The 25,641-nt window shown below is 31.4% G+C and overlaps 1 protein-coding gene across 1 annotated transcript; it reads right to left on the bottom strand.

The window, feature by feature from the left end:
- Nucleotides 1–3,908: 3,908 nt before the first annotated feature.
- Nucleotides 3,909–15,222, bottom strand: LOC115977494 (potassium channel AKT2/3). Its single transcript, XM_031099371.1, has 11 exons — nt 14,700–15,222; nt 13,533–13,751; nt 9,875–10,033; nt 9,737–9,794; nt 8,781–9,098; nt 7,911–8,150; nt 6,992–7,309; nt 5,656–5,844; nt 5,239–5,314; nt 4,574–5,146; nt 3,909–4,202 (listed from the first exon to the last, which is right to left on the bottom strand). The coding sequence occupies exons 1-11, from the start codon at nt 14,939–14,941 to the stop codon at nt 4,072–4,074; spliced, it is 2,523 nt and encodes an 840-aa protein (XP_030955231.1). The 5' UTR covers nt 14,942–15,222; the 3' UTR covers nt 3,909–4,071.
- Nucleotides 15,223–25,641: the final 10,419 nt, after the last annotated feature.

Genomic DNA, 25,641 nt, shown 5'->3' with positions numbered 1-25,641 from the left:
AGACTAGTCGTGTCTACAAATTACATGCGTTTGTGTTAAGGATGACAACAAAGCAAGACAGTTCAATGAGAGAGAGAGAGAGAGAGAGAGATGATAAGAGTATGCGATAAAAAATAAATTATAAATAGTATATATATATCTTTAAATAAGGATTGAATTAAATATAATAATAATCAAAATATATACACATTCGAGAGAAGGTGAGCTAATGCCAAAACCTATCACTATTTCATCACCTCTCTGGGGTGAGGAAAACATGCGCAAGGCAATTAAGATAGGGAAATGCCCAAATTTATTTTGTACTTTGGATGGACTATGGAATAAGATTTTTATTTTAATGGAATTTCATTCAAATAATGTACTTATATTATATCATAAAAGTGGTTTCTTATACATTAAGTGGACACATCATATTACTTACCATATAATTAAAGTTGTGTTTTAGACGTTCTCCCTTTTTCCTTATTTTAAGGGAGAACTTACATAAAACTAAAAGTTTCTAAAGTTTATATTGTATTTCAAATTAAGTCTCAAGACTTTAATTTTGTTGATTAAAGTTCTAGACATATGAAATTCAATTTGAAGTCACTGTCCATCTCTTATATTCATTTTTATTATTCTATATAGTAATGGAGCAGGAAAAAAAAGAAGAGAAACTGTTGATAAAACTTTGTCTTCCATATAAGTAACCATCTTCTGTTTGTTGGAAATCATTTATTCACTTTAGCCAAAAAATTTTCTCTCTAGACTTAGATTTATCTCTCTACCCTCTTTGTTCAGCGGTTGCCAAATTGATTTAAGAACAAGCCCTAAGTGAAACGCATATTTTGATTAATGGTTTCATGCTTTTCTCTGTTTTGTACCTAGAATAAGGACAATAAAAAATGGAAATTGACATAAGATTCAAATTGAAACAATTTCTTAAATTTTGGACTTTAATTAATAAAATTAAAAACCTAGGATACTTTTATGTAATTTCTTCCAACCCCCCCCCCCCCCAACCACCTCCCAAATTTTTTTTTTGTTTGTTTCATTTAGTTTGCTTGTGTAAAACTCTACTAAAGTTTCAAGAAGTTTAAAAAAAACTATCCCAATCAGAATTCTAATACTAATTTTTTTTTAAATTTAATAGAAATTACATTATTTATTTTATAATATTTTAACAATCTACCATAAATTTTAATTTTAAAAATAAAATTTGGGTCTTAAATGTCATGCTTGCATTGTGTGGGACTCAACGTGAGTAATACATATCATACAACATGTCATGTAATACACTATAAATGGATATAGATTTTATTAACATAGTTTACTCTTAGTGAAATTTTATTACCAAAGTTTTTAAAATTTTAAAATACTGATATGATTAAAATTCAATCATTAAATTTTTTATAAATAATCTAATAATTTATTTTTTTAATAAGAACTTGTTCTTACATTATTTGCTCCAACCATTTAAATTTTAAGTAATTTTCGTACTTTCTTCTCTACTATTTAGTTTTTGTTCATTTTTATTAAATTATTTATTTTTAGCTTTTATATATATATATATATATATATATGAGTTTTTATAATTAATTCGTGCATCGCATAGGGCATAGTACTAATCACATAGTATATAATAAACATATATGCAATTAGAGTGCCAAGAGGATTCCATATATATTTTTTCCTCCTTTCGTCATGTGAACAATATCATTGTCCATTTATTTTACACCTTTTTCAACTGATGACCAACAAAAAAACTTTCGTAAAGGTTTGGAATGTTTGAAAGAATTTTCATTAAATATTTGTTTAAATTACTTTAATCATCATCCGTAATTTTATGTAGTTTTAATTAACAAAAGTTTGGTCTTTCACGGTAGGCTTCAACTTAATGATTTTTTTGTTCAATTTGTGATTTTTTTTTCTTCTTCTCCACATGCATTGTATGAGACTATGAGAATATTACTGATATTATATATAATAAAGAGAGACAAATAGATATGCCAAAATAAAAGTCAAAAAGAAAAAGCAAATTGTAGTAACATTAATATGCAAAACTGAACGCAATGTCACGTTCCAAACTCAAGATTTCGTAGTCCCTATACAATTTCAAAGAGGGCAATGATCATATCTCAGAATCATATAATTTTTTAGGTACGAATTAAATTAAAGTATTGTCCTATCAAAGTGGCTTGCTTGGCCTAAATAAAATAGGTCGGTCGTCTGTGGAAAAAAAGTACACAATTGCTTAAGTTCCATTCATGCAATGTTGTTGTTTCTGTTTGTGCGTGACATATAAGGCTTCAGCAGATGAGCAAAGGAGAGGTACCAAAATTGTCAAGGTAAGGTGTGCCTGTTATGACGGGAGACTACATACAGTACTTGATGAAATAATTGGATACTACTCAAAGAGAGATCTAAATACCTTCGTTTGTAAATAATAAAAAAAGGATTTGCAAATTTGATCCAAGGTTAGTTAATTGAGAGTGGGAGTTAAACCAATATTAATTGCCCCATGAGTGGTGTTGTAAAATTGTACGTTATGATAAGATTCATTTTTAGTTCATTGTTGTTGATATCAGAGCTCAAATTCAATGACAATGGAATTACCTATATTAGTCTATAGACAATGGAATTACCTGCTGCGATGCTCTCAAATGGAAATTATAATCGTATGTCGATTATCATATCAAATATCTTTCTTGACTTAAGTAAGTAACTACTTGAAAATTTTGACCATGAATAATTTGAAATCAAGTTGTCACAAAATAATTTTGACCATGACTATTGTGGGGCCCAGTAATTTAGGGCCCTGGCCCATTTGTTCATTGGGGCCCAAAGGCCCGAGCCGAGGAGGATTATATCCAAGGATAGGTAATACAAGTACAAAATAGTCCTAGGACGCAGCCGAGGACGATTCGGTCCTCGGCATGTCCGAGGACCCCCTAGAAGGAAGGACAAAAACGGAACAGAAACAGTCTGGAAAACATCTAAAAATATCTATGTCAATAGGGAAGGACACCCTGGATAGTTTAACGACCAAGGACAAAGGGAAAGCTGCACTTACTGCCATTCAATACTCCGCATCTGACAGAGCCATACCCTTCAGCTTTTACAACCACTCCCAACCACTCTGGGTATAGGCTGATGGGACAAGTATCAGTCTTGGAAAAGTCGACCATACACGTGAACGAAGGATAAGGAACACATGCTAATATAAAAGGAAAAGTAAGCAATCCAGAGCGGTGGCTGGGAAAAATGGCCAAAATCCAGAGCCTCCCAACCCGCCTCCAGGAGAAAGACTCCTAAGGCGAGCACGATTTAACTATGCACGAACACCATGAAAAACCCATCGTCTGGTGACTAAGGCCTAGCATTTTAAACCCACGCTCTATAAATGATATTGTTTGAGTCTTTTTACGTGCGAACCCAACACTGTTACGGGTCGTTACAAATCATGTCCTTACAACTATAAAAACTTTTTCGAATAATTCAAGTTTATCACAAAATAATGAGATTAAGTTTTCTTATTATGACAAGATTTGTTTTGGTATTTGGGTGTTATCTATTTGATAAATATACGAAGTTTTAATTGTTTGTACTTGCATTTCTTGGTCACTTCACTTTCGAGGGTTGGTCTGAGGTCTTTTTCTTTAGTAAATGACCGATTTTAATTAAGTGGTCCAGTCTATTTGGTCAAGAGGGTTCATCACCGACTTTTGAGTGCTATTATTCTATGTCATAACATATTTGAATGTAATAGTCTTATTAAGGGTTGTAATATTAATTAGTTTGAAAGAACTTAATATCTAAAACATGTAAATATAAACATAGAAAAAAAAAATATAAACAAAGAAAATGATGAAGAATGATAAAGAAAACATTCACGCACACTTTTGATTTTTACCAAAGGGAAAAAAAAATAATAATAAAAAGGAAAGCAAAAGATATTTCCATTGACTATGTGATTCCACCAAAATATACACGTTTCTTCAAGAAAGAGCTTTCTTTCTGGAAGTGAATGATGGAATATTCTTGACAAGCATTTGTTAACTAATCTACATTATTAGTGCTTAAAAATTCTGATTACATTGGGGAATTTGAATCTTCAACTATGAAAAGTTTATCATTATCTCTAATCACTTCAATAGAATCGATTTCTGCTCCCTCTCCATCCATTACCAAAGCATTTCTTGCATCAAACCCAAACTTTTGACCTATAACAGTTGATTGAATACACTAATAAGGTCAAATTGGAACCATTCAACCCAAAAAAATGGGGTCAATCGGAACCTTAATTAAATGACCTTCATTAAAAAATAATGCATTTACTTATGTAACAATTATAGATAACAATTCTAAATATATATTCTACCGCTAAAAAAAACATAATATGTCAAGATTCTAATGAGTTTGTGAAGCATAAAGTGAAACGCTAAAAATGAGACATGATTTTTATTTTACAAAAATGTCCTAATTTTGATAAATTAAAAAAAAAAAAATCATGCTATTAGATCTTATCAAAATTTTCAAATTTTTGAAAGAAAAAAAATGCTTAGCATTAGTACCCATGAGAATATGTATGTACCTGCAATGGTCTTGAGCTGCTCTAGTGAATCTGGCAACTTAATTAACCTCCCAGATTCCATGCAACAAGTTTCTCTCCTCACAAATGGATTGCCTCTATAAATGCTCACCCTTGGAGTACAAATAGGTCCACTGGGTTTTTTCCATTTGCAATTTTGCTCTCCTTCATCATGCCTCCCCAAAAGCACTTCATTTGGCATGGTATCATGTACTACAATCCGGTGCCCAACCTCTCTCTTTTGCAGCATTTCGTTTAGAGTCGTGGAAGGAAACCCATATGAATTGATATCAATAACGTCTGCACCATTCATCATAAGTAGATTTACCATGTCCACCTTTTTTTTGGCCATGGCAATCTGAATTGCAGTGTACCCATGGAGATCCTTTGAGTCCACACTTATTCCTTCTTTCAATAGTTCCTCCATCACTGTTATATTTTCTCTTTCTGCAGCAGTGCATAAAAGATCACCAGCAGTGTGTGGATCAGAAACAGCGGCATATTGGTAGAGGATTCGGAATATGGAACTGTGCTTCGATGCTATAGCATCCCATAATGCAGTGTTGCCATTATTGTCTGCAAGAATTTAACCAGAGATAAACTTAAGGTAAGCAAGAATTTAACTAGAAAAAGAAAATGGAAGCATGTTAAAAAGCATTGGATATTACCTCGTACGTGTACGTTGCATGCATGCTTAAGGAGTACAAAAACACAATCTTCATGCCCTTTTGATGCTGCTATGTGCTACAAGAATTTTAATAATAATAACAATCAACATCATCATCATCTGATCAATATTCTTATGTTGCATGTTCATTTATTTTATTTTAAATTTTTTTTTCTACATATTTTATATATATAGGTAATCTAATTAAACACTAGCCACTTTCCATGTGCTATATAAATGGTGTTTCTTAATTTTATGGAATTTGAAGTACTTGAATTTTAAATTTCTCAATTTTCCTTTATTACCTTAATTGTTAAATTATTTTCAATTAGATTATAGAGTTATACATATTTTTGAAATTATAAAAAACGAATACATAAAAAATTCTATTGTATATATATATAACAGAAAAACATACCAATGGGGTTCTTCCTTCAGAATCTCCAATATCAGGATCAAACCTTGCCCTGAGAAGCTCATCTAGAAAAGCAGCATTGCCTGTATCAGCAACTGTCAACAAGTTGGAATCCATGTTTGGGTCACCCTCTTCTTCCCCATTGTCCACATTCAAATCTCCAATACTTAGATCCTTTAGTTTTTTTTGATGCTGCATTACACCATATAATAAACCTGCTTGAGTCCTTAATTAAAGAGAACAAAAGCATAGTTATCAAAAGCGCGCAGGTGGTAAGAATATTTCTCAAAAAAAGAAGCAGGATGTAATATATACTCTTCCAAGAATCAGGTAAAGATTAAAAGTATCAAGGCCTTTTTATTATGCTGCAAAATTTTCCTAATAAGGCTGTGTTCGTTTCCTAAAAACTATAATCTATTTTTCCTACTAAATTATTTTCTTTAAATGTATATTTCGGTAAATTTTATAGATTAAATTATATATTATACCATTTAACTTTGATATGTTTTCAATGCAACTAGTCCTTTAAGTTTCACCTTTTTTTTTTTTTTCCTATCCTTTTTTTTTTTGAAAACGATACTTTTTTTTTCCTATCCTTAATTTAACTGATTATATTCACTTCCGTTGTAGACTTGTAGTTTTGCCATCCAATTTGCAGCATTAACTGAGATGTTTTGAAATGTGGAAAAATACTAAAACTAACGGCAAGATTAGATGAAGGTAGATGAAAAAACTAAATTGAAAATATATTAAAGTTATAGGATTAAAAAAAACTTAAAGGACCAAATTTAAAATAGGTCAAAGTTAGGGTGTAATTTGTAATTTAGTCATTTTATATTTTCTTAGTTTTCAATGTGTTTGAATAATTTTTATGTGAAAATTTAGGGAAGAAAAGAACTCTAGATAATAAAGGCAATAAAACCCTCCATGTATAGAAGTTTTGTTTACCAAAACATTTCAAAGCACATTAGTAACCTGAAAAGTGTCTATTAGTGCTTGCAAGTGTGTTCCTAAACTGGTTGACTTAATTATTTCCAAGAGTTTTTAAAGTTCCTTTTTTTTTTTAAAAGGTGGAAAATTATGATTTCTCCGAATATATATTTCTAGGAAAAAGTTGATTTCTACAATTGAAAATATAGTTCTAGGCGAAGCTAATTGAAGAGGCATAATAATTAATAAATGTTGTTTAAGCTTTTTTGATAATCATGTTGTTTAAGCTTGATAAGAAATAACCCATTTATATAAACAGAGTCTTATGGATAAGACCTTCTAAAGGGGAAAAAAATCGAAATGTTGAAAGAGAAAAGAGCATTAACACATGTTCTATCTAGTTACTGACCTGAAGGATGTTCTTCAACATTCTCTTATAGTCTTCTAGTTTAGTATGGGTTGCATCTAATAGAGCAGAGGTTTTGAGACTCAAGAGTTGTGAAAGTGTCTTGGTTCGATATGTATGGCTTTGAGGTCTACAATAAAGAGCACCAGCTTCTCCAAACATGTCTCCAGAATGCAAAGTCCCAACCACTTGTTCTTTGTCATTCTTACAATTGATAATTTCAACTTCACCTGATACAATTATGTAAACATCATCTGGTGCTTCATTTTGCATTATAACATCCTCTCTAGGTGGTATGTACTCAGCTTTCATTTTGGCAACCTATTCAATTTCATCATACCACATGTTAGTCAACAGAGCACGATTGGCAAGAAAAATCAACCAAAATCTTGTATACTTTGAGATTTTATTAGGATTGGCTTGTATGTTTGTTTGGAAAATACTAAAACTATTATCAATTTTACTACAAATAAAAGTTCGTAAATTGACGTGACAATGAATATAATTAATGTCACTTCAATAACATAATCGATAAATTTTTATTTATTTATTATAGTACTACTATTACTATATTTGAGATATTGTTAGGAAGTAAAACAAATATATAGGTCAAACATAGGCATAGTGTGTGAGGAGAGAAAATTAAATCGATTTCACTATACTATACAACATATTAGAGAATATTTATAGAGGAGTTAGTCTAACCCTATTTTGATCCTAAGTACAAGCTTGCAAATATCAGGGTTATAACAGCACATTTGGGCCCAATGGGCCCTAACACTTCTCACACATAGAAAGGTCTACAATGTACATGCAAAAAATTTCTTTAGATGGAAGATATTTTAACTAAGTTTAATTAGTTTAGACTTGTACTGATTTTTTATTTTTTATTTTTTAACAGCATCAAACTATATTTTCGTACCATGATCAACAAGTTTTCCTTGGAGATGCCCTTAAAGAGATAGACCTTCTCCACGGTAGGTAAAAATAAATGCTGGTAAATGCTTTTGCAGATAGACTTTGGTAGCTGTTCAAGTAGGTGTTGCTGGTTTAGGCTCTCAGCCTTAAACCTCAAGCACATATAAGCCAGTATTTGTACTTTTAACTTTGCAGGCAAACGATTTCGGCATCCAAAATTTGATGCTGCTTCAATGCTATTTCTCTGCAATATAAGCCAGTCAAATTCACCACCACCACCGAGAAACACAAACCAATAAATTATGTAAAATGTATAGTGAATTTGAAAAGGAACAAAAATCCTCTGTTTCACTCTAAGTATTTCACTTCATACCTCACAAATTCCGATATGTAATGTGTTTTTTCATTTTTCTATTTTTTGGGTTTTTATTTTATTTTTTTATGAGGAAAAGATTTTATTCATGGTGGGACCTACCATCCATGTGAGAGGAGGGAGTACGCATTCATAGTACTCCGGGTACCTAATAATTTTCCTCAGTTGTGATACAAATTAAGTATTAAAAATCTGAAAGTATATTGAAAAATTATTAAGTACTCTCAGAGTACTATCATTTATGTGAGAGGAAGGAGTACGCATTTTTAGTATTCCGGAAGTACACAATAATTTTCCAAGTATATTTAGTGTTATGTCATTAAAATTTTAAATAATACGTTTCTTTGTATACTATTAGATTTAAGAAATAAAATTTTAAATATGAAATGAACTTTTCTCGCACTTTTAATGAAATGGAGATAAACTTATTCCGGCACGATAAAGTAGGACAAATAAATTTGAAGAATGAAAGCATAGGAGGTGTGAAATAATAGTACTTACAAATTCCATAGTACGACGAGTTCCTTCAACCACTAAATTTGTCATGTTACCAATTATGTAAGCTGTTAGGCCAAGGTTGAAAAGCATGTAGAAAATAATAAAGACCATTTCCACAGTGTTTTGTGCATGGAGGTCTCCATAGCCAACTGTGGTCATGGTGGTGATGGACCAATACATGGCTGAAATGTATCGAATCCAAAGGCTTGTTTCTTGAAAATTCGGGTTCAGAACTCCAATCCATGTCTTTCCTTTGTGAGGGTACATGTCAGCTAGCTTGTAGTAGAAACACCCAGCACAGTGCATCGTAAATAGTGTCACCTGAAGCCAACAATTATGCTTACTACACCAGAAATAAAAAAGCCACCAAATGTTCTTGTGCTTGACTATCTAATGTCATTTTTGTTGTTTCTGTTGTTCTTATTAGGTTATTAGCATTCACGGAAAAATATTGTAGCAAAAATTGTACAGAGATTCGAAAGTGAGAAAAAAAGGAACATAAAGGTTTATATAGCTCAATCTGATAACTTATATCTGCAGTGAAATGCCCTCAATGATTACTGTTATCTATTAACCACTATAACAATGAACCCAATAAAGGGTTAATATACTAAAAAATACTAGACTAATCCTAGCTTAACCATAGATTTACCCAAGATCAATTTACTTGTCCTACAAGTACATGGACTAACAATTGGCATGGATCACTTGATCATTAATACTAATATGTCTTCTTTTTTGAGAAACATACTAATGTATGTCTAACAACAACATTTATGATATCCAATAGAATATGTTCCATATATAATTATATACACAGTTTAACATTTTTTTAACACCTAAATGATGTAATATGTGGAAAATGAGGGAAAAACAATCCTTAAATTGTTATAGTAGGCAAATCTTGTAGGTTTAGATTAATGATTCAGGCTTGCAAATATATCATATATGTAACTTACAGATAGTAGCCTAGCACATCGGACCCAGAAATAACTGAACCTGATGTCCTTCTCAAGCCTATCAAGATTAAAGAGCCAAAGCAAGTTAATTTTAGAATATGCGTGTCTAATTGTGATTTTTAGGACAACACTAATTACCTGGTGAAGAGTTGCTTAACCCGTCGGAGTCTCCAAAATCTTAGCATGCCCAAGAGTGAATAAGAGAGACCCATTTCTCTGTTGCCTGTGATTAGGTATCCCACTAACTCAAATGGGACTGTTGATGCCACATCCATCAAGAACCATGTTGATAGATACCTAGGATATATATCAAGGGTGTCAATCAGTTAGTCCTAGTGATCATCATCTTCAACACAATTTAATTATTGGGGTTCCACTGATTTTAACCATTGGATTGTTGGTGAGCAAATGGTTTATTAGACTTAAGACCTAAATTTTTTCAATCCTTCCTTTGGTAGATGAATTTGAACCTCCAATACTTTAGGAACATAGGTTGTCCCCATTAATATTATGATATATATACTGCTGGTAAATGAAATGTAAATAAACTGATGTGATAATTAATATAATTGATGTCACGTTAATAATAAAATAAATCTATGCTTAAATTATAGTTTTTTTATTATTAAATTTAAAAATAGACACATCATTTATAAAACTCAATTGGCCAACATTGGTCATATCACATTGAAGATTGGTCACCTCACGGCCTAAATCAACCATTCAATAGTCATGATCGGCTACTCCACAGCCTAAATCAACCACTCAATAGTCATGATCGGCTACCCCATGGCTAACCTCAACCACATGGTGAAGACAATAATTAGCGATCCTTGTGTTTAGAGTGAGAGAGAGAACAAAATGGGGAAAAATATAAGTTGGATTATCAAAGATTAAAAAACACATCCACAAATGGTTAGTTTTGGTTTGGTTGTTTGTACTATAACTAATGGTTTTTTTTTTTTTTCGTCTAGCTACAAGCTAACCCAATATTAATTCCTTAATTGGATTGGGCTGTCAAATTTTAGTTAAATCAACCCGATTATTAGTCCCTTACTAATACTAAGTTTACATATCTAAGTCACTTTACACTATTAACATTTTCTTTTTCTATAAGCACACACGAAATGCCCTGGACTAGTGTCTACTCTACTCTCATGTTATCTTTTGTTTTGCATGCTAATTGCCCATTAAAAATTTATATCTAATACAACCTCTTGACAATTAAGTAATTAATTAACTATTTAATATATATATCTAAAAATTCAAAAAAATTTAAAAATATATCTTTAAAAAAGCCATGTTTTTTTTTTTTAGAATTTTAACTTATGACGTCCGCTTCTGATGATAGTTCTTTATTATCAGACCAAGACACCAATCGGTATTTGGTGTAGGTGGAAATTGAATCTTAAATTTCTTATTCCACTATCAAAAATTTTACCAATTGAGCAAACTGGACCAAAAAAAAAAAAAAAAAAAAAACCATGTTAAACCACCTTAAAAGATCATTATTTTCTTCATAGTTATGATATTCTTTAACACAAGTCAAGAGTTGCTTGAGGGCTCAACACCATGATTGCCATTGCGAATTTTCGAAAAGAATTGTAATTTTGTATCCACCTTATATTTTCAATTAATTGTACCTTGTTTGCAATGATTGTACTTACTTTACATGTGGGTCATGATCTAGGTTAGGATTTATAATGAGAAAAGTACTTTAGAAAAGGGGTCCAATGCAGTGAGCGTCACTCTTTCGTTAAAATTATGTTCGATCAAGTTCTTGATTATTGTACCCCAAAAAAAAAAAGATAACTAAAAATAAAAATCGAATATTATGAAAGTTTTCCCAACATGCAGTACAATTTAACGTGTAATTTTTCCGTGTCAAAATTAAGATAGTATACCACTTACATATAAAATAATAGTGGCTGTTGCTATATCCTAAGCTAATTAAAGGGAAGTAGATTCGTAGAACCAAACCTTTTTTTTTTTTTTTTTTTCGAAACATTGTAGATATATATAGAATTTTTTTTTTCTTGTTTTTATTGACTAAAAGTGGAGTTATTTGGCGAGAGCCTTTTAACTTAATTGATACCTCTCCGTATATAAAGTTCTTGAAAATTTAAGTAGGAAAAATATTTGAGCTACCAAATTAGCAGTATATGTATATTATAATTATCTCCAAAAAAAAAAGTAGAGTTATTTCAAACATTTTGTCTTTTTTTGATTATTTGATGATTGGGAGTGATGAGATTTGATCTAGTTTTTGTCTATAATTTTTTTTTTTTTAATTAATGTTTGTCTATGAATTCATAATGGTAGAATAACGTAAAGAATAAAACTCCTCTTTAATAATCATATTCAATATTATCTTCTTTCTAAAAAAAATTCAATATTACCTTTACAAGTAAAGGAACATACTATCTTCCTGACTTCCTTGTTGAGGCCATTAATGCCTCAAACGGTTTGTCTTTGTAATTAAGGACAAAAAATCATTGACTGTCTCATGTTAATTATTTTATTTTTTTTGATGAATACTGTTGAGATTTGAGACTATCTTATGTTAATTAACATGAAACATGAGACTACCTCATGTTAATTATGGTCACAGAATCGCGATTCAGATCAATAGATCATATGATCATACTTGGTCAAAACAACTGTTAAAATATATATGAAGGCTAAAGCATATTTCAAAATAAAACATTACAAACACTTTATATTCAAAAAAATAAATAAATAAATTCCTCTCAAATTTTCCTCAAAAGCAAAAATCCAATCAAATGTAAACTTACACAATCAAAATTATAAACTTAGTTTTGTGAACTTAATAATTTTATAATGGTGTTATTAAGGGCTCATGTGTTGAACTTTTGATAAACTTAATAATTTTATTTCTTGTTAAGCATTATAGACTTGTACATAGCTCAACTCAATCACTCTTTATTATTTTTAACGAAAATATCTAAGGTTCAGATTTTCATTAATTATTAAATTATAAAATAAAAATAAAAATTATTTCTCAAACTATTACCCTGCATGCCACATAACAAAAATAATAATAAAAAATAACCTACTAAATGTGGTGGATCAAATAATAAAATTAATCCTATAAAAAAAAATTTAATATATCTATTTTACATTCAAAGCTCGCATTTAATAGGTTAGTGAATGCGAATTTTGTCACTATCATCTTTTCTATATAATAATGAGTTTGTAATAAAATTATTTTTTTTATAGCAAAAATCTATGAAAATAATTACACATGTCAGAAAGCCAATTTAAGCTTCTCCCGTTACCAACTAAAAGGTATTCTTATTCCAAATTTCCAATCATCAATATAACAAGCACATAATCAAAAAAGTAAAAATGTCAAAATCAAACTTTATTTCACTTTATTTTATAATAAGAATAGTGCCTAGACAGCTTTATGGATGGGAAATCAGTCAAAGACTCAAAACTCAAAAGTGGTCAAAAAAATTATTTATTTTTTAATTGTACACTACATTTTTATTAAAGTTTTGAAACTTTTGGCTAAGATTTTTTTTTTCTTTGTTTGAGATGATTGGCCAATATTGAGTCAATTTTTCTTTGTTTGAGATGATTGGCCAATATTGAGTCTCTATTAGTCTATTAATAGAGACTCAATATTGGCCACAAAGAAAAAAAAAATCTTATTCCATGTTTCCCTTTTAAAACCAAGCATACATTACTCAATATATAAAATATGTAAGGGCCAATAAATTTTCTGCCAAATTAATTTTGATTTGAAAAATAATTAATATTGTACACTAACCTCTTGGCAATCTTTCCAGAGTCACGAACTAGAAGCTGAGTTCTTGAATCAATATATGCAACGAAAAATGTCAAGACAATATCAACCCCAAAAAATAGATCGACAATATTGTCTGCAATCCACAGTCCTCTCTCGGGAGAGAAATTGAGAAATGCAACCTCAAATGGGTAAACCCATGCTGAGTAAGCAACCAAAAGCACCATAAATGCCTCCCAAATCCTGCACACATGTGAATACCACTTTTATGAAACCCACTATCCATAGTATTAGCTTGCCTTTTACTTTTTTTTTTTTTTAAATAAAAATTATTTTATTAAAAAATAATAATCAACCTTAACCTCTAGTTCAAATTAGTACAGTTTTTTTTTAAAATTTTTTTTTTTAAAAGCTGTTTGAAAAAAAATGTATCTTTGAAAAAAATCGGATTTAAAAAAATTATACTTTGAAAAAGTGCAGCATTATTACACTCTTCCAAGAAATCCTTAAAAAACATAATAAAACCAAAAAATTCGTCATTTTCAGACTTGAACATTAAGCTAGTATACGTAGCTATTTTATTTACGTTACTAAAAGTGGATTGAAGGTAATATAACTTATATTTCTCTCCCACAAAAAGGTGACCCTTTTGCTAATTTATTACTTACCATTTTATTATCAACAAAAATAATTATCAGTGATTATAACTTAGTTCACTCCATTTATTATAATCCTATGACTCTAGTCCTCAGTCCAACAAAAGCTGATGAGTTTTGTTGAACATGATTACTCAGTACTCGGTAGCCAAGTTAGCTAAGCATGTTTAACTCTACCTACCTAAACAAAGCGAATGCTTTTTTCTTTTTACAATTAATTACAAGTTTACGGCAAATTTCATCGAAAGAATCAGATAATGTCATTAAATTACATAACTCTCGTTTAAATTCACATGTTTAAATCTATGTCACGTGACATATATATACACAAACGTACGTACGTATATAAAATGTAATTGTTCAAAACAGTTTAATATATATAAATGTAAAATATATGGCCATGACATGAAAAATGTACATGAGCCCAGAAAAACCAACAAACAAGAATGGAATTTTCTTAGTTTTTCATTCATCCAAAACGAAGAAGAAAAAGAAATCATTTTTTGTTATGTTGGTAATTTCTTGAACTACGTACCTATATCTTGAATCCATTGGCGAAATAATCCGCCCTTTTGACTTTATTTGATTTTGATTATAACTAGAAGCACCCAATGGAGGAAGGATGATCTTGGACAAGTTACGCATATTGAGAGGTGATGAAATATCATTTTCTTCATGTTGTGAAGTTTCCAGCTCGTTGTGTTGGTCTTTCTGGTTACCCCTCTTCATGTTAGAGGAGGCTAAGTGAAGATCATTTGGACTGAACTTCATCTCCATTTTCCAAAACAACTAGTCTTGGTGTGTTTTTGAAGACAAATATGTATAGGAATGGACTCTAAAGAATCGTTTTGAAAGAGAAAAAGGCCAAGAAGGAGGGAAACAAAAGAGGTTTGTGATGAATGGTGATGGTATTGTTGTGTGTGGAAGAGTAGGTTGTGGCCCTCCCAAGTCTCAAGTAGTACTATTTAGCTGAAAAAAGTTGAGGTGTAGAGAAAATAGTCCTCATGGGAAAACATGCATTTGATCAATATTTGCTTTGTGATTGTGATAAGATTTCAAATAGAAATGGTGGGGGTGTGAAATTTTTGGCCTTGTTCATGCGTAAGGACAATAAGGGCCCTCTCTCTATCTCTTTCTCTCTCAATATAATTCCAACTTTATTGTGTGATGTGCCAGAAAACCTTTTTTTTTTAATGTGTATGTTGCATGGCCACAATTAATTGGAAGAGATATGAGTCCCCACTAGAAATATGGCCACCAAGGTGAAGATTCATCCTTTCATGGCCATCACAGCATGTCAGCAAGTAATAAGCTTCACTTTATTTAATTTTGACATTAAAAATGAAATGAAAATTTCTCTATTAAGATAAAATTGCTTATTCTTCTCCCACAGACCCGGGTCTAGTGAATAAGACGTCATTATAGCTATGCTTAGGTGAAATACGCTAATTGAAGTTGTCCTTCTACTCATTTTTTTGTTCATCCAGAAAAAAAAAAAAAAAAAAAATTGCTTTCCATGCTATTATCAACAGGATATTTTTCTCTTTAGTTGTTAATTTGTTATGTTGTTAGAGCATCCGTAGCAGATGTTTCAAAAATTATGTCATTTTACCACATCAAATGCCTACTTTATTATTTTACCACATTATTTTACAACATCCCATTTATCAAATGTTTTATAATTCAATTCTATACATTAAAATAATATTTATTACTCATCAACACAATTAACAAACCACAAATAATATACAACATCTCTTCTGTACCGTGGCAAATTTGTCACGGTACTGTTCAATGTTGCAAAAAAAAAACAATATACCACATCTACTAAATGGGCTAAAATTGGGTTTGGTGTGGGATATGTGCCAAATATTTAGCATTTGGCACATATCCCACATCTAGTGTGGGTGCTCTTAGGGTCTTATAGAATTAGAAAGGGTTTGTATGAACTTATTTTTATTTTGTTTAAAAATTCAATTGTGTAAAAATGAGAAGCTAATTTACATAAAAAATGACAAAAATATATTTGATAATTTTAAATTAAAACAAACAGAAGCTAATTTACACCGACAGCTCTATGACTATCTTGGTGCTTCTGACCCACACCAAATTTTAGGCTTTCAGTTAGGTTAGTTTCCATGAAACTCCAACTCCTGCAATAAATGTTATTGTCAGTGTAACAAATACTTTATTCACGTTTTAATTCGAGTCACTGCAAAACGCGTTTTAGTGGGGGCAGCCTGTTTTGCAGTTCTGCACAGTTGCTTAATTAGTTGAAGTGTTCAATATGATATTGCTCTTAAAAAAATAGAGCTTTTGGATTCGTTTGGATTGAGTTTATTTTTGTTGAAATTAAAAATATTATAGCAAAATAATTTTTAAATGTATGATTAGTATTGTAGGACTCATTTTTAATGAAAAAGTTGCTGAAAAGTGAAATTTGTGGGTCCATAAATAATACACGGATACACTATTCATCGTGGAATAGTCATCATTTGCAGCTACTGTTTATGAACAGTAGCCGCACTCTCAACTTAAACGCATGCAAAAAAAAAAAAAAAAATTGCGAAACTAAAAACGCAACGCGTTAAACGCTGAATCCAAACGGCTTCTTTAACTGTAGATCTTAGCAGTGGGAGCTTGGGCAGTTTGGCAAAAGAGTTTCAATATTAGTTTTTAAAATGGTTTGAACTTGTCGTTTTGATATTATGCCTCTAATAATATATATTTATAAAAAAAAAACACACACACACAATTGAATGTTTGGTATAAGCATGTGTTTTTAAGAAAAAAAATGTGTGTTTTATGCATTGTGAACACAATTTTCATGGTTGCATTTTCTTTGTAGAATACTTTTACTTCTACTTACTCTTACTTTCTAATGCAATGATGACATTAGTACTTTTTTTTATGAATATTGTCAAAAGTAAGTTTTGCAATAAAATATAGTTTTCTAAAGAATTCTTTTATTTTGTGCATTAAAATTATACAGCATTTGGTATAGAAATTACAAATAAATGATTTTTGCAATTAAAATAACATCGAATTCTATTTTGATAGATCACAAATAATTGAGTACAAATGCATTAATAAAGAGTCGATCATTATATATTTTGATTTTATTTATGCTAATGTATAATCTTGTGCATATGCATGAGTATAATTAAAAATAATCACAATTATATGGTTCAAATTATTCATTTTTTTATAATAAAGGTTTAAATTATAAATGGTGTTAACTTACACCTTTTTTAAACCATTCATTTCTTAAATATATAATGGTTTCTTATTATATATATACACACGCGTGCGCGCGCACAAACACACACATATACATATATTTAATTGAATTTAGACTTTTCAGTTTTTACACCTAATAATTTGTCACAAAAATTAGATGGATACGTTGCGCAAAATTGGACTCCCACTAAAATCCAATTTAGAATCTAATTTGATTTGAACTCTTCAATTTTTACACTCAATAATTCACTTGACACAAAAATTTAAAATTAGATGGGACACATGGCGTGTAATTGAGAATCTAATTGAAATCAATTTGAATTTTCTTTGAACTTAGACTTTTATTATATATATATATATATATATATATTTTGTTAATATTGAATGAATTCTAATTTTATTTTTATATATTAATTTAGTATTAAAATTTAATATATTTCTTAATTTTAAATTAAAAAAATTATTTCATGCTTTGGCCCCTCCAAAGAAAAATCTTGGCTCCATCCTTGTGAACCATGAAATGTAGATATATTTTTTTTTCTTTCAAAAAGCTCCAAATCTCAATTTTTTAACTTAAAACTCTTTATTGAAATTGTCAACATTTTAATTAAAAGAGTTTTAATAGGCTTAAAGCACTTTTTGACCCCTAAAGCTCTATTATTAAAGCTCTTATTACGCGGTCGGTAGGATAATATAATTTGAGCAAAACATGTGCATAATAATTGAGAGACCATTGTCAAGAGACTTGGTTCAATGTTACTGTCAAGTTTGTGAAGGAGGATGACAAGAAATTAGGAATGGTAGGTTACTCATATGGTCTCTTAAGATAATTGAGATGGAATGCCTCCCTTTGTGACTTAAGACTTATTATTGGATTAATGGACCTACAATAAAATAAAATTAAAAAAAAAAAAAAAAGAACAAACAAATTTGGTAAAGTTTCATTGTAGGGATGTCTTTTTGTGTTAATGAAACACTTTTTTTTTTTTTTGAAGTTAAATTCATTTGTTGCATCAAGTGGAAGAGAGGAATTCAAATCATGGTTTTAATCATTACAAAAATCGGAAAATGTCACTGAATTATAAAACACATGATATAGGGACATTGGATCCCCATCAAACGTGTACTATATAGCTAATTCTGGATTGAGTATAGTTTGGTTTTATTTGAACCTACTAATCTGCTATCTAAACCAATCATGTTAGGCTGGGATGTTAGCAACTAGTGCCAATTGAAACATATTAAGTTATTGATTGATTTTCATTTCTCCTTAGTAGTTGGATTTGGCAAATATATCAAAATCGAACTTGACATTCTTTAAAATCCCAAAAGAAATTTTATAATTGATTATGTACTAAATTTCAGAATATTTTTTCTTTTGATAAACAATATCAAAGAGTCTGTTAAATATCATTACTCATTTTGTTACAAAACTTAGTTTTGATAATATTCATGAATTAAATGCTTCTTCTTTTTTTTTTTTTTTGAGAAAAGATTAGAAACATTATTTATAAACTTAAGTTTGTACAACCAATTGCCAAAGCAGCAACAAAACAAGAGAGTAGATCCTCTAACCAAACATTAACATTACAACAAAACCTAGCATATGAAGCTATTAACCTAGCTACTCTATTCTCATTTTTATGCACCAAAACAAACTCCACACCGTATAACACATCATGTTTGCGATTACTTACTGATTCCAAATTCTTATTTTGAAGCCTTAACTTGTGGAACAAATTAACCTTTTTATTTTTTACTTTTTTAGTTTAGAAATCCTTATACCTAATTCCCACCCCAAACTCATCTCTCGAGACTCAAACTAACAAGCACATAAATAACCTCAAGTCCTCATGGCAAGGGGAGCTACCATTCCGCCCAACATAGACCATGATAAAACAAATTAACCTTTTAACTCGTAGAGTTGTAGTGTTGGCATATTAATTTGATCTATACTATATCCAATGAGGCATAAAATCAAGGAATAGTCAGAAGACAAAATGTTAAAGGTAACACATGGGTTTTTTTTTTTTTCCTCAAATGTTGAAGGAAGTATTTTTAAGTTTTAACTTTTATCTTGTCCATTTCTTAAATAAAATTAAAAAAAAAAAATTTATTCTGTCCAATGGGCCTTTCTTGTAATAAAGGTTGAACCTATTTCCATCTCTGAGCTTTCTAAGTTGGTGGCTAGATTGAAAGCTAGTTATGCACGTATGGTCCATTCAATGTTATGGTAACAGTAAAATAATGTTCATTTAGCAACCAAGAAATGCCAAAAACTTTCCTTTCTCTCCTTTTTCTCTCCCACCCAAAAAGAGGGTAATTGATTATCACTTTTATTTTTCTCTCCCTCAAAATATATATATATATTAAACTGAAATTGCCATAAATATTGACTATATTTTCTCCCACAATCTTTTCCAATCATATACAAACAATACTATTATATTTCACTATCCAGAAGAAACTATTATGGTCGGCGTCCCCTCAAAATTGACAGATACACCTACGCCGACCTCTTTTATTTATAATTATCATATTATTTATTTATAGATTTAAACAGTCAAAAACAAATCAACAAATTTGAATTATTTTTCTTACATGGACAACTGTGGCATCTTTGACCAGTACCATTAGCTAGCACAATGTATAAAGACATGAATCGTGTGATTTTTGGTCTCTACTCTCCAACCTATATTGGAGAATTATGGAACAATTCAAATGATCATTCATGTTTATTTCTTCTAAATCATTTAATGAACAAGTTACATAACTTTTAAATAGATGACGTGATTAAAACTATACAAGAACAGTCATTCAAGCCGTCATATATATAAAGAATAGAAGCATCGTTTGGAGGAAAATTTTGTTGGGAATAAATTTGATCTAATCAAAAAAGTTACTTCTAACCAAATTACTTTTGATACTCTTGATTTTATTCACATTCCACCCTTTGTTGTCTTCAATTTCAATAGTATCACTAACTTTTAAATTCCCTATCAATATTCCTCATATTTTCGTTACTATTGTAAAGGTGCAGATAGTTATCAAAAACCCAATTATCTATCCAAAGTAAGGTATCTTTTCCTTTATAAACTGGTCGGCTAATACTTTTACAAATAAGATTCCCTGCCTTTAAAGTGTTTATCTAAATCCGAGACTTATCACAGGCCTTAACCAGTAAAAAAGAAAGGTTAAACTTTCTTGTATATTTTCCCCTAATCATAGTAATAATCATAGTATAATCCAAAGTTTGTAATTACCTTTTTTTTTTTTTTTTTTTGAGAACCGAGACGCCTGGAAATTTATTAAGAAACTAAAACTATTTACATCAAAATCTCTATCTATTTTAGCATTCCAAAGTTTGTAATTACATTAACTTAAGAGCATTCGCATTGGCTCGTGTAAAATTCTCTATCTATTTTAGCATAAAAATACTATATAATTTTTCTATTTTAAACAAACATTTTTCAAAAACACCTACGTCAGATTATATATTATATATTTTATTTTATTTAAATAATCATTTTTCATTATTTGCTTATTATTATCTTCATAGAGAGATAGAGAGAGAAATTTGATGAGACAAAAGGTGAGAAAAAAAAAATTAAAATAATGATATATAAAGCTAGAATAACCGTATATACAGTTATTTATATAGTTACTGTAATAATTTTGTAAATTTACAGATCTTTAGCTTAACTAATGATGGTGATTTTGAAACTTAAATATTTACATTTGACACATTTTTCTATTATACAATCACTAATTTAAATGCTAAGTAATGGCTTTCCAAGCCAATTTGATATTATAGCTTACAGTAAAGATTCAAAATAGCTTATAAAGTTTGCATAATACCATTGCAATATTGCATCAAAGAGGGAGTGGTTAAAGCCATGGGCGTTGAGATTTACATAAAAAAAAAAAAGAAAAAAGAAAAAAAAAGGTGTTGCCGGACAGCTTTGATTGTAATGACTACCACATCTAAAAATGCAATGATGGTGACAACTAAAATTCTCCACTCTCTAGTTGAACCTGCCGGGAAGCTCACTTTAAAAATTGACAAATGCACCCAAGTTGATATGAAAAGGGCCCATGCTCTTTAATTTTGTTTATTTTATTTTATAGCTTTTATAGGACATGGAAAAAAAAAAAAAATCCTTTTATGGTACAGTTCTACCACATTTTTTTTTTGTTTGTGTGTGTTTGTGGAGATTGGTACAATTCTACCATAGATGCATGCTGTCTTTGTCATCTAGAGATTTGTTCATGTAATTCCCCAATACGAATAAGATCAGAATATAGGAATCTCAAAAGATTGATCGGATATTCGAACAGATTTGGATATAAAATACTTTTGAAAAAATTAATACACTTGCAAGTTGCAACCGAACCTTGTGGATGTAAAGGGATTGTCATGTTCCTATCATTAATGTTGCATTTAATCAGCCTATTTATTGTCAGTTTATTTGCTCAAAAGTTAGGCAAAAAGTGATTTTATTCCAATAAAATCACTTTTTACTTCACTTTTGAGTAAAGAAGCTGGTCATACTAGCACACACAACAAGATTTAGGTTTTGTTTATTTTGCCATAATTTTTTTTTCTAAGGAAATATTTTTCAGTTGAATGGAAAAATTGTTTGTTTCATGGAGTTAGGCTGTGTTCATGCAAATTATCTAGATTTTTTTTTTTTTTTTGGCATTTGGCTTCTATGAAAAATCACAAATGTTCCCATATTTTATATATTACAACAAAATTAACTTAATAAATAAGTAAAATCAAGGTAAATTATTGAAAATTACACTAATAAGCACAATTAAAATAATAGTGCAGTAGCATAAATAAATAAAATACTTAACAAAAATTATTTAACTAAACTTACATATTCATATGCATAACTACAAACACTTGAACCCTCCATATGAAACTTGAAAGTTTTTTTTTTTTGGTGTGTGTGTGACTTTTAAAAGTTTGGAGATGATTCCTAAAGTTCTAAGGTATAAGGTTGTCATTTTGGAGGTTTCAAGGGGGTATTTTCATGATATCAAATTGTCAATGGTTTTGGGGCATATATTTGTCACTTTGGTGGTTTTAATGACATGCATTTCAATCATATTAAAAATTTTGAAGGTATTTTGTTCATTTTTGAGATTCCCAGGTTATTTTGATCACTTTGTGTGTAGTAGCCCTGAAAAATGGGTCAAGTTAGTTGGATTCAGTTTTGACTTATTTGCATACAAATGGGTCAAATTGGGTTTGAGTAAACTAAAATGGGTCGCATATCTTATGACCCTTTCAAGATTTTTGACAAGTTGGTTCAACCCGTTATGATTCATATATTTTCACATAAAATAAATAAAAAGAAACTTGAGCATAATATTTTGTTTTGTTTTTTCAATACAAAAAAAGGAGAAAAAATAAAGATAAAAACACTCAAATATAAAAGTTAAATAATATATAAAATTTTACAATGTTATAGTATAAAGTGTGAAGTAAAGTTAATAGAATGATAATATTTCAAATTTTTCTTAGAAAATGAAATCATGGTAGGATCATACAAAGGTTACGTTGGACAGTGTTTGTTTAGCCCAAATAATTTAAATATGTTTTGTGGGGCCCAATAGTTAACGGGCCAGGCCCATTTACTCGTGGGGAGTCCAAAAGCCCAAGTCGAGGAGGGTTATGGCCCAAGCTCAACAATATAAAGCACAAGATAGCCTTGGGGTACAGCCGAGGACCGTTCAGTCCTCGGCAGACCCAAGGTCCCACCGGAAAGAGGGGCAAAAACGGTATAGGACTAAGCTTGAAAGAAAATCTAAAATATCTAGGGAAAGCTGCCGTTACTGCCATTCAATACTCTGCACCTGACAGAGTCGTATTCTTCGACTTTTACAACCACCCCCCAACGACTTTGGGTATGGGCTGATGGGACAAGTATCAATCTTGGAAAGTTTGGCCCTACACGTGGACGAAGGACAGTGAACGCAGGCTAGTATAAAAGGAAAGGTGAGTAATCTAGAGGGCTGGCTGGGAAAAATTGCCAAAAACCAGAGCCTCCCAGCCCGCCTCCAGGAGAAAGACTCCTAAGGCGAAGACAACCTAACCATGTATGCATATCACGTAAACCCACCGTTTGGCGATCAAGGCCTAACCTTTCAAACCCACGCTCTACAAATGATGTTGTTTGGGCCTTTTTACGTGCGAACCCAACACTGTTACGGTCCGCCCCGAATCGTGTCCTTACAATTGGCGCCGTCTGTGGGAAGGTTTGTGTCTTGGCACTGGTGGTGGGTTGATACCGTCCTTCACGTCATTTTCAGTAGTCGGATATAGTGTTTTAGAGTAAAGTCCCACCAGGGGCTACGTTTCTTCACTAGGGGCTACGCTTTGTAGCGTCAATAGCACGATTGGTTCCAGGGGCTTGGCCGAGGGGCTGGTCCCTTTAAACCAAGATCCTACGCCATAGCCGAGGGGATAACTCCCCCAACTACTTATCAAAACTGGGTTTTAGACAGAACCAAGGCATTGCATGGTCCTCGGACTCAAGCCTATGGGGAAACCAACTACTTGGATGAAAAAACTGGGTTTTGGACAGAACCAAGGCATTGCATGGTCCTCGGACTCAAGCCTATGGGGAAACCAACTACTTGGATGAGAAAACTAAGTTTTGGACAGAATCAAGGCATTGCATGGTCCTCGGACTCAAGCCTATGGGGAAACCAACTACTTGGGTGAGAAAAAGATTGAGTTTTGTAAGGATGGCTACTTAATAATAATTCTAAGTTACTCAATCCTCGGCTCAAATACTGTAAAAGGTTAGTGCCAATAGGAGTGTTAAGAAGATGGTGAAACACCCCATTATTCAGTGGCATAGGGGGGCAGTTCATTTTGCGGGTGATATGTCCTCGGATGGTTACTTCCTACACTGCATCGGGCATTGAGCTATCATCTCGGCTAGTTTTGGGGTAAGTATCGTTTTTCACAGGTCGGCATTGTTGTGCCAAACAACTCTATTAAAGTTGTGGTGGTATCTTTTTCTTAGCAAGCATTTTGGCCCTAGGTGTCATTGATTCAAATGCTATATTATTGTGCCGAACAACACTTACAAATTCATAATAGCGCCTTTCTCTTTGATAAAGGATTAGGACCCCAAGTATTGAACTCTAAGGTCGGCGGTATTGCGCCAGGCCGACTCAGTAAGCTCATCATAATGTTCTTTCTTTTCCTGGCTAATGGGAGTTTCACCCCTAAGTATCACTTGTTCAAATCATTATTATTAAGCCGGATTGTTTTTATAAACACAGAGCGAGATCTTTTTATTAACTGGGACTTTGGTCCTAGATGTCAACCACGGTTTAAAAATAAAAAGAATTCATAAGATTGTATGTCTATGCATTGCGCTATCATTTCAAAAATATAGAGAAAGAACATGTGAAGTAAAGTGATAACAATTTTTATTAATATAAAGATGTATTACAACGTACAAAGAGGGGCTTAGACAAGCCTATACAAAAAGTAGATTGCCAAAACAATAAAAAAAAAAAAAAAAAAAAAAGCAATACATTAAGTAAACAATCAAATCTCTTTTAAACTCGTCTCCAAAGTCCTTCCAAACTCTGCCTCAGTAACGCCCATATCGAGAGAAGGGCCTTCTTCGGAAGAAGATGGAGGAGATGAATGAAAAGAAGGAGGAGAAGAAGAGAGAAGAGATAAAAAGAAAGAAAAATGAGCAAAAGAGGGAGAAGGAAAAGCACCAGGATGGATCTGGTGGTGGAAAGAAGAAGAAAGAGAGGCAAAAGGAGGCACCAGTGAACGAAGAGAGGAAGAAGCAGGGGCACTTGGTCCCTGCCTCAGTCCTGACTCCTAACACACCGGTGCCATGTTAGGTATGCTCATGAGAGAGCGGTTGGTACTGATAATGGGTGTCTTCGACTCAGTCACGCCGAAAGTTTGACGTGACGAGTCCCTGTTTCGGATTTTGGCTGAAAGGAAGGTGAGACAACTCTTGAGTCTCCGCCATCCTTGCCCTGACCGAGCCATCTCGAGCTTTACTGGAACATGGTGCTTTTGGGAGGGGTATGGTTCATTCATTGCTTATTACTATGGTGAACGTATCACAGTTTAAGGTATCACCAGAGGATAAAAGTAAACTCTGGGAGGAGTCTAAGGGTTTCAGATTTTGGGGGGATTAAAGGGGTTCATGTGTGGGAGAAACAACTCTCGCCTTTTCTTTTTA

The sequence above is a fragment of the Quercus lobata genome, chromosome 2 (genome assembly GCF_001633185.2).
Source record: "Quercus lobata isolate SW786 chromosome 2, ValleyOak3.0 Primary Assembly, whole genome shotgun sequence".
NCBI classification, from domain to species: Eukaryota; Viridiplantae; Streptophyta; class Magnoliopsida; order Fagales; family Fagaceae; genus Quercus; species Quercus lobata.
The sequence above is the reverse complement of the archived record's forward strand: the minus strand, read 5'-3'. Positions and strand labels throughout refer to the sequence as shown.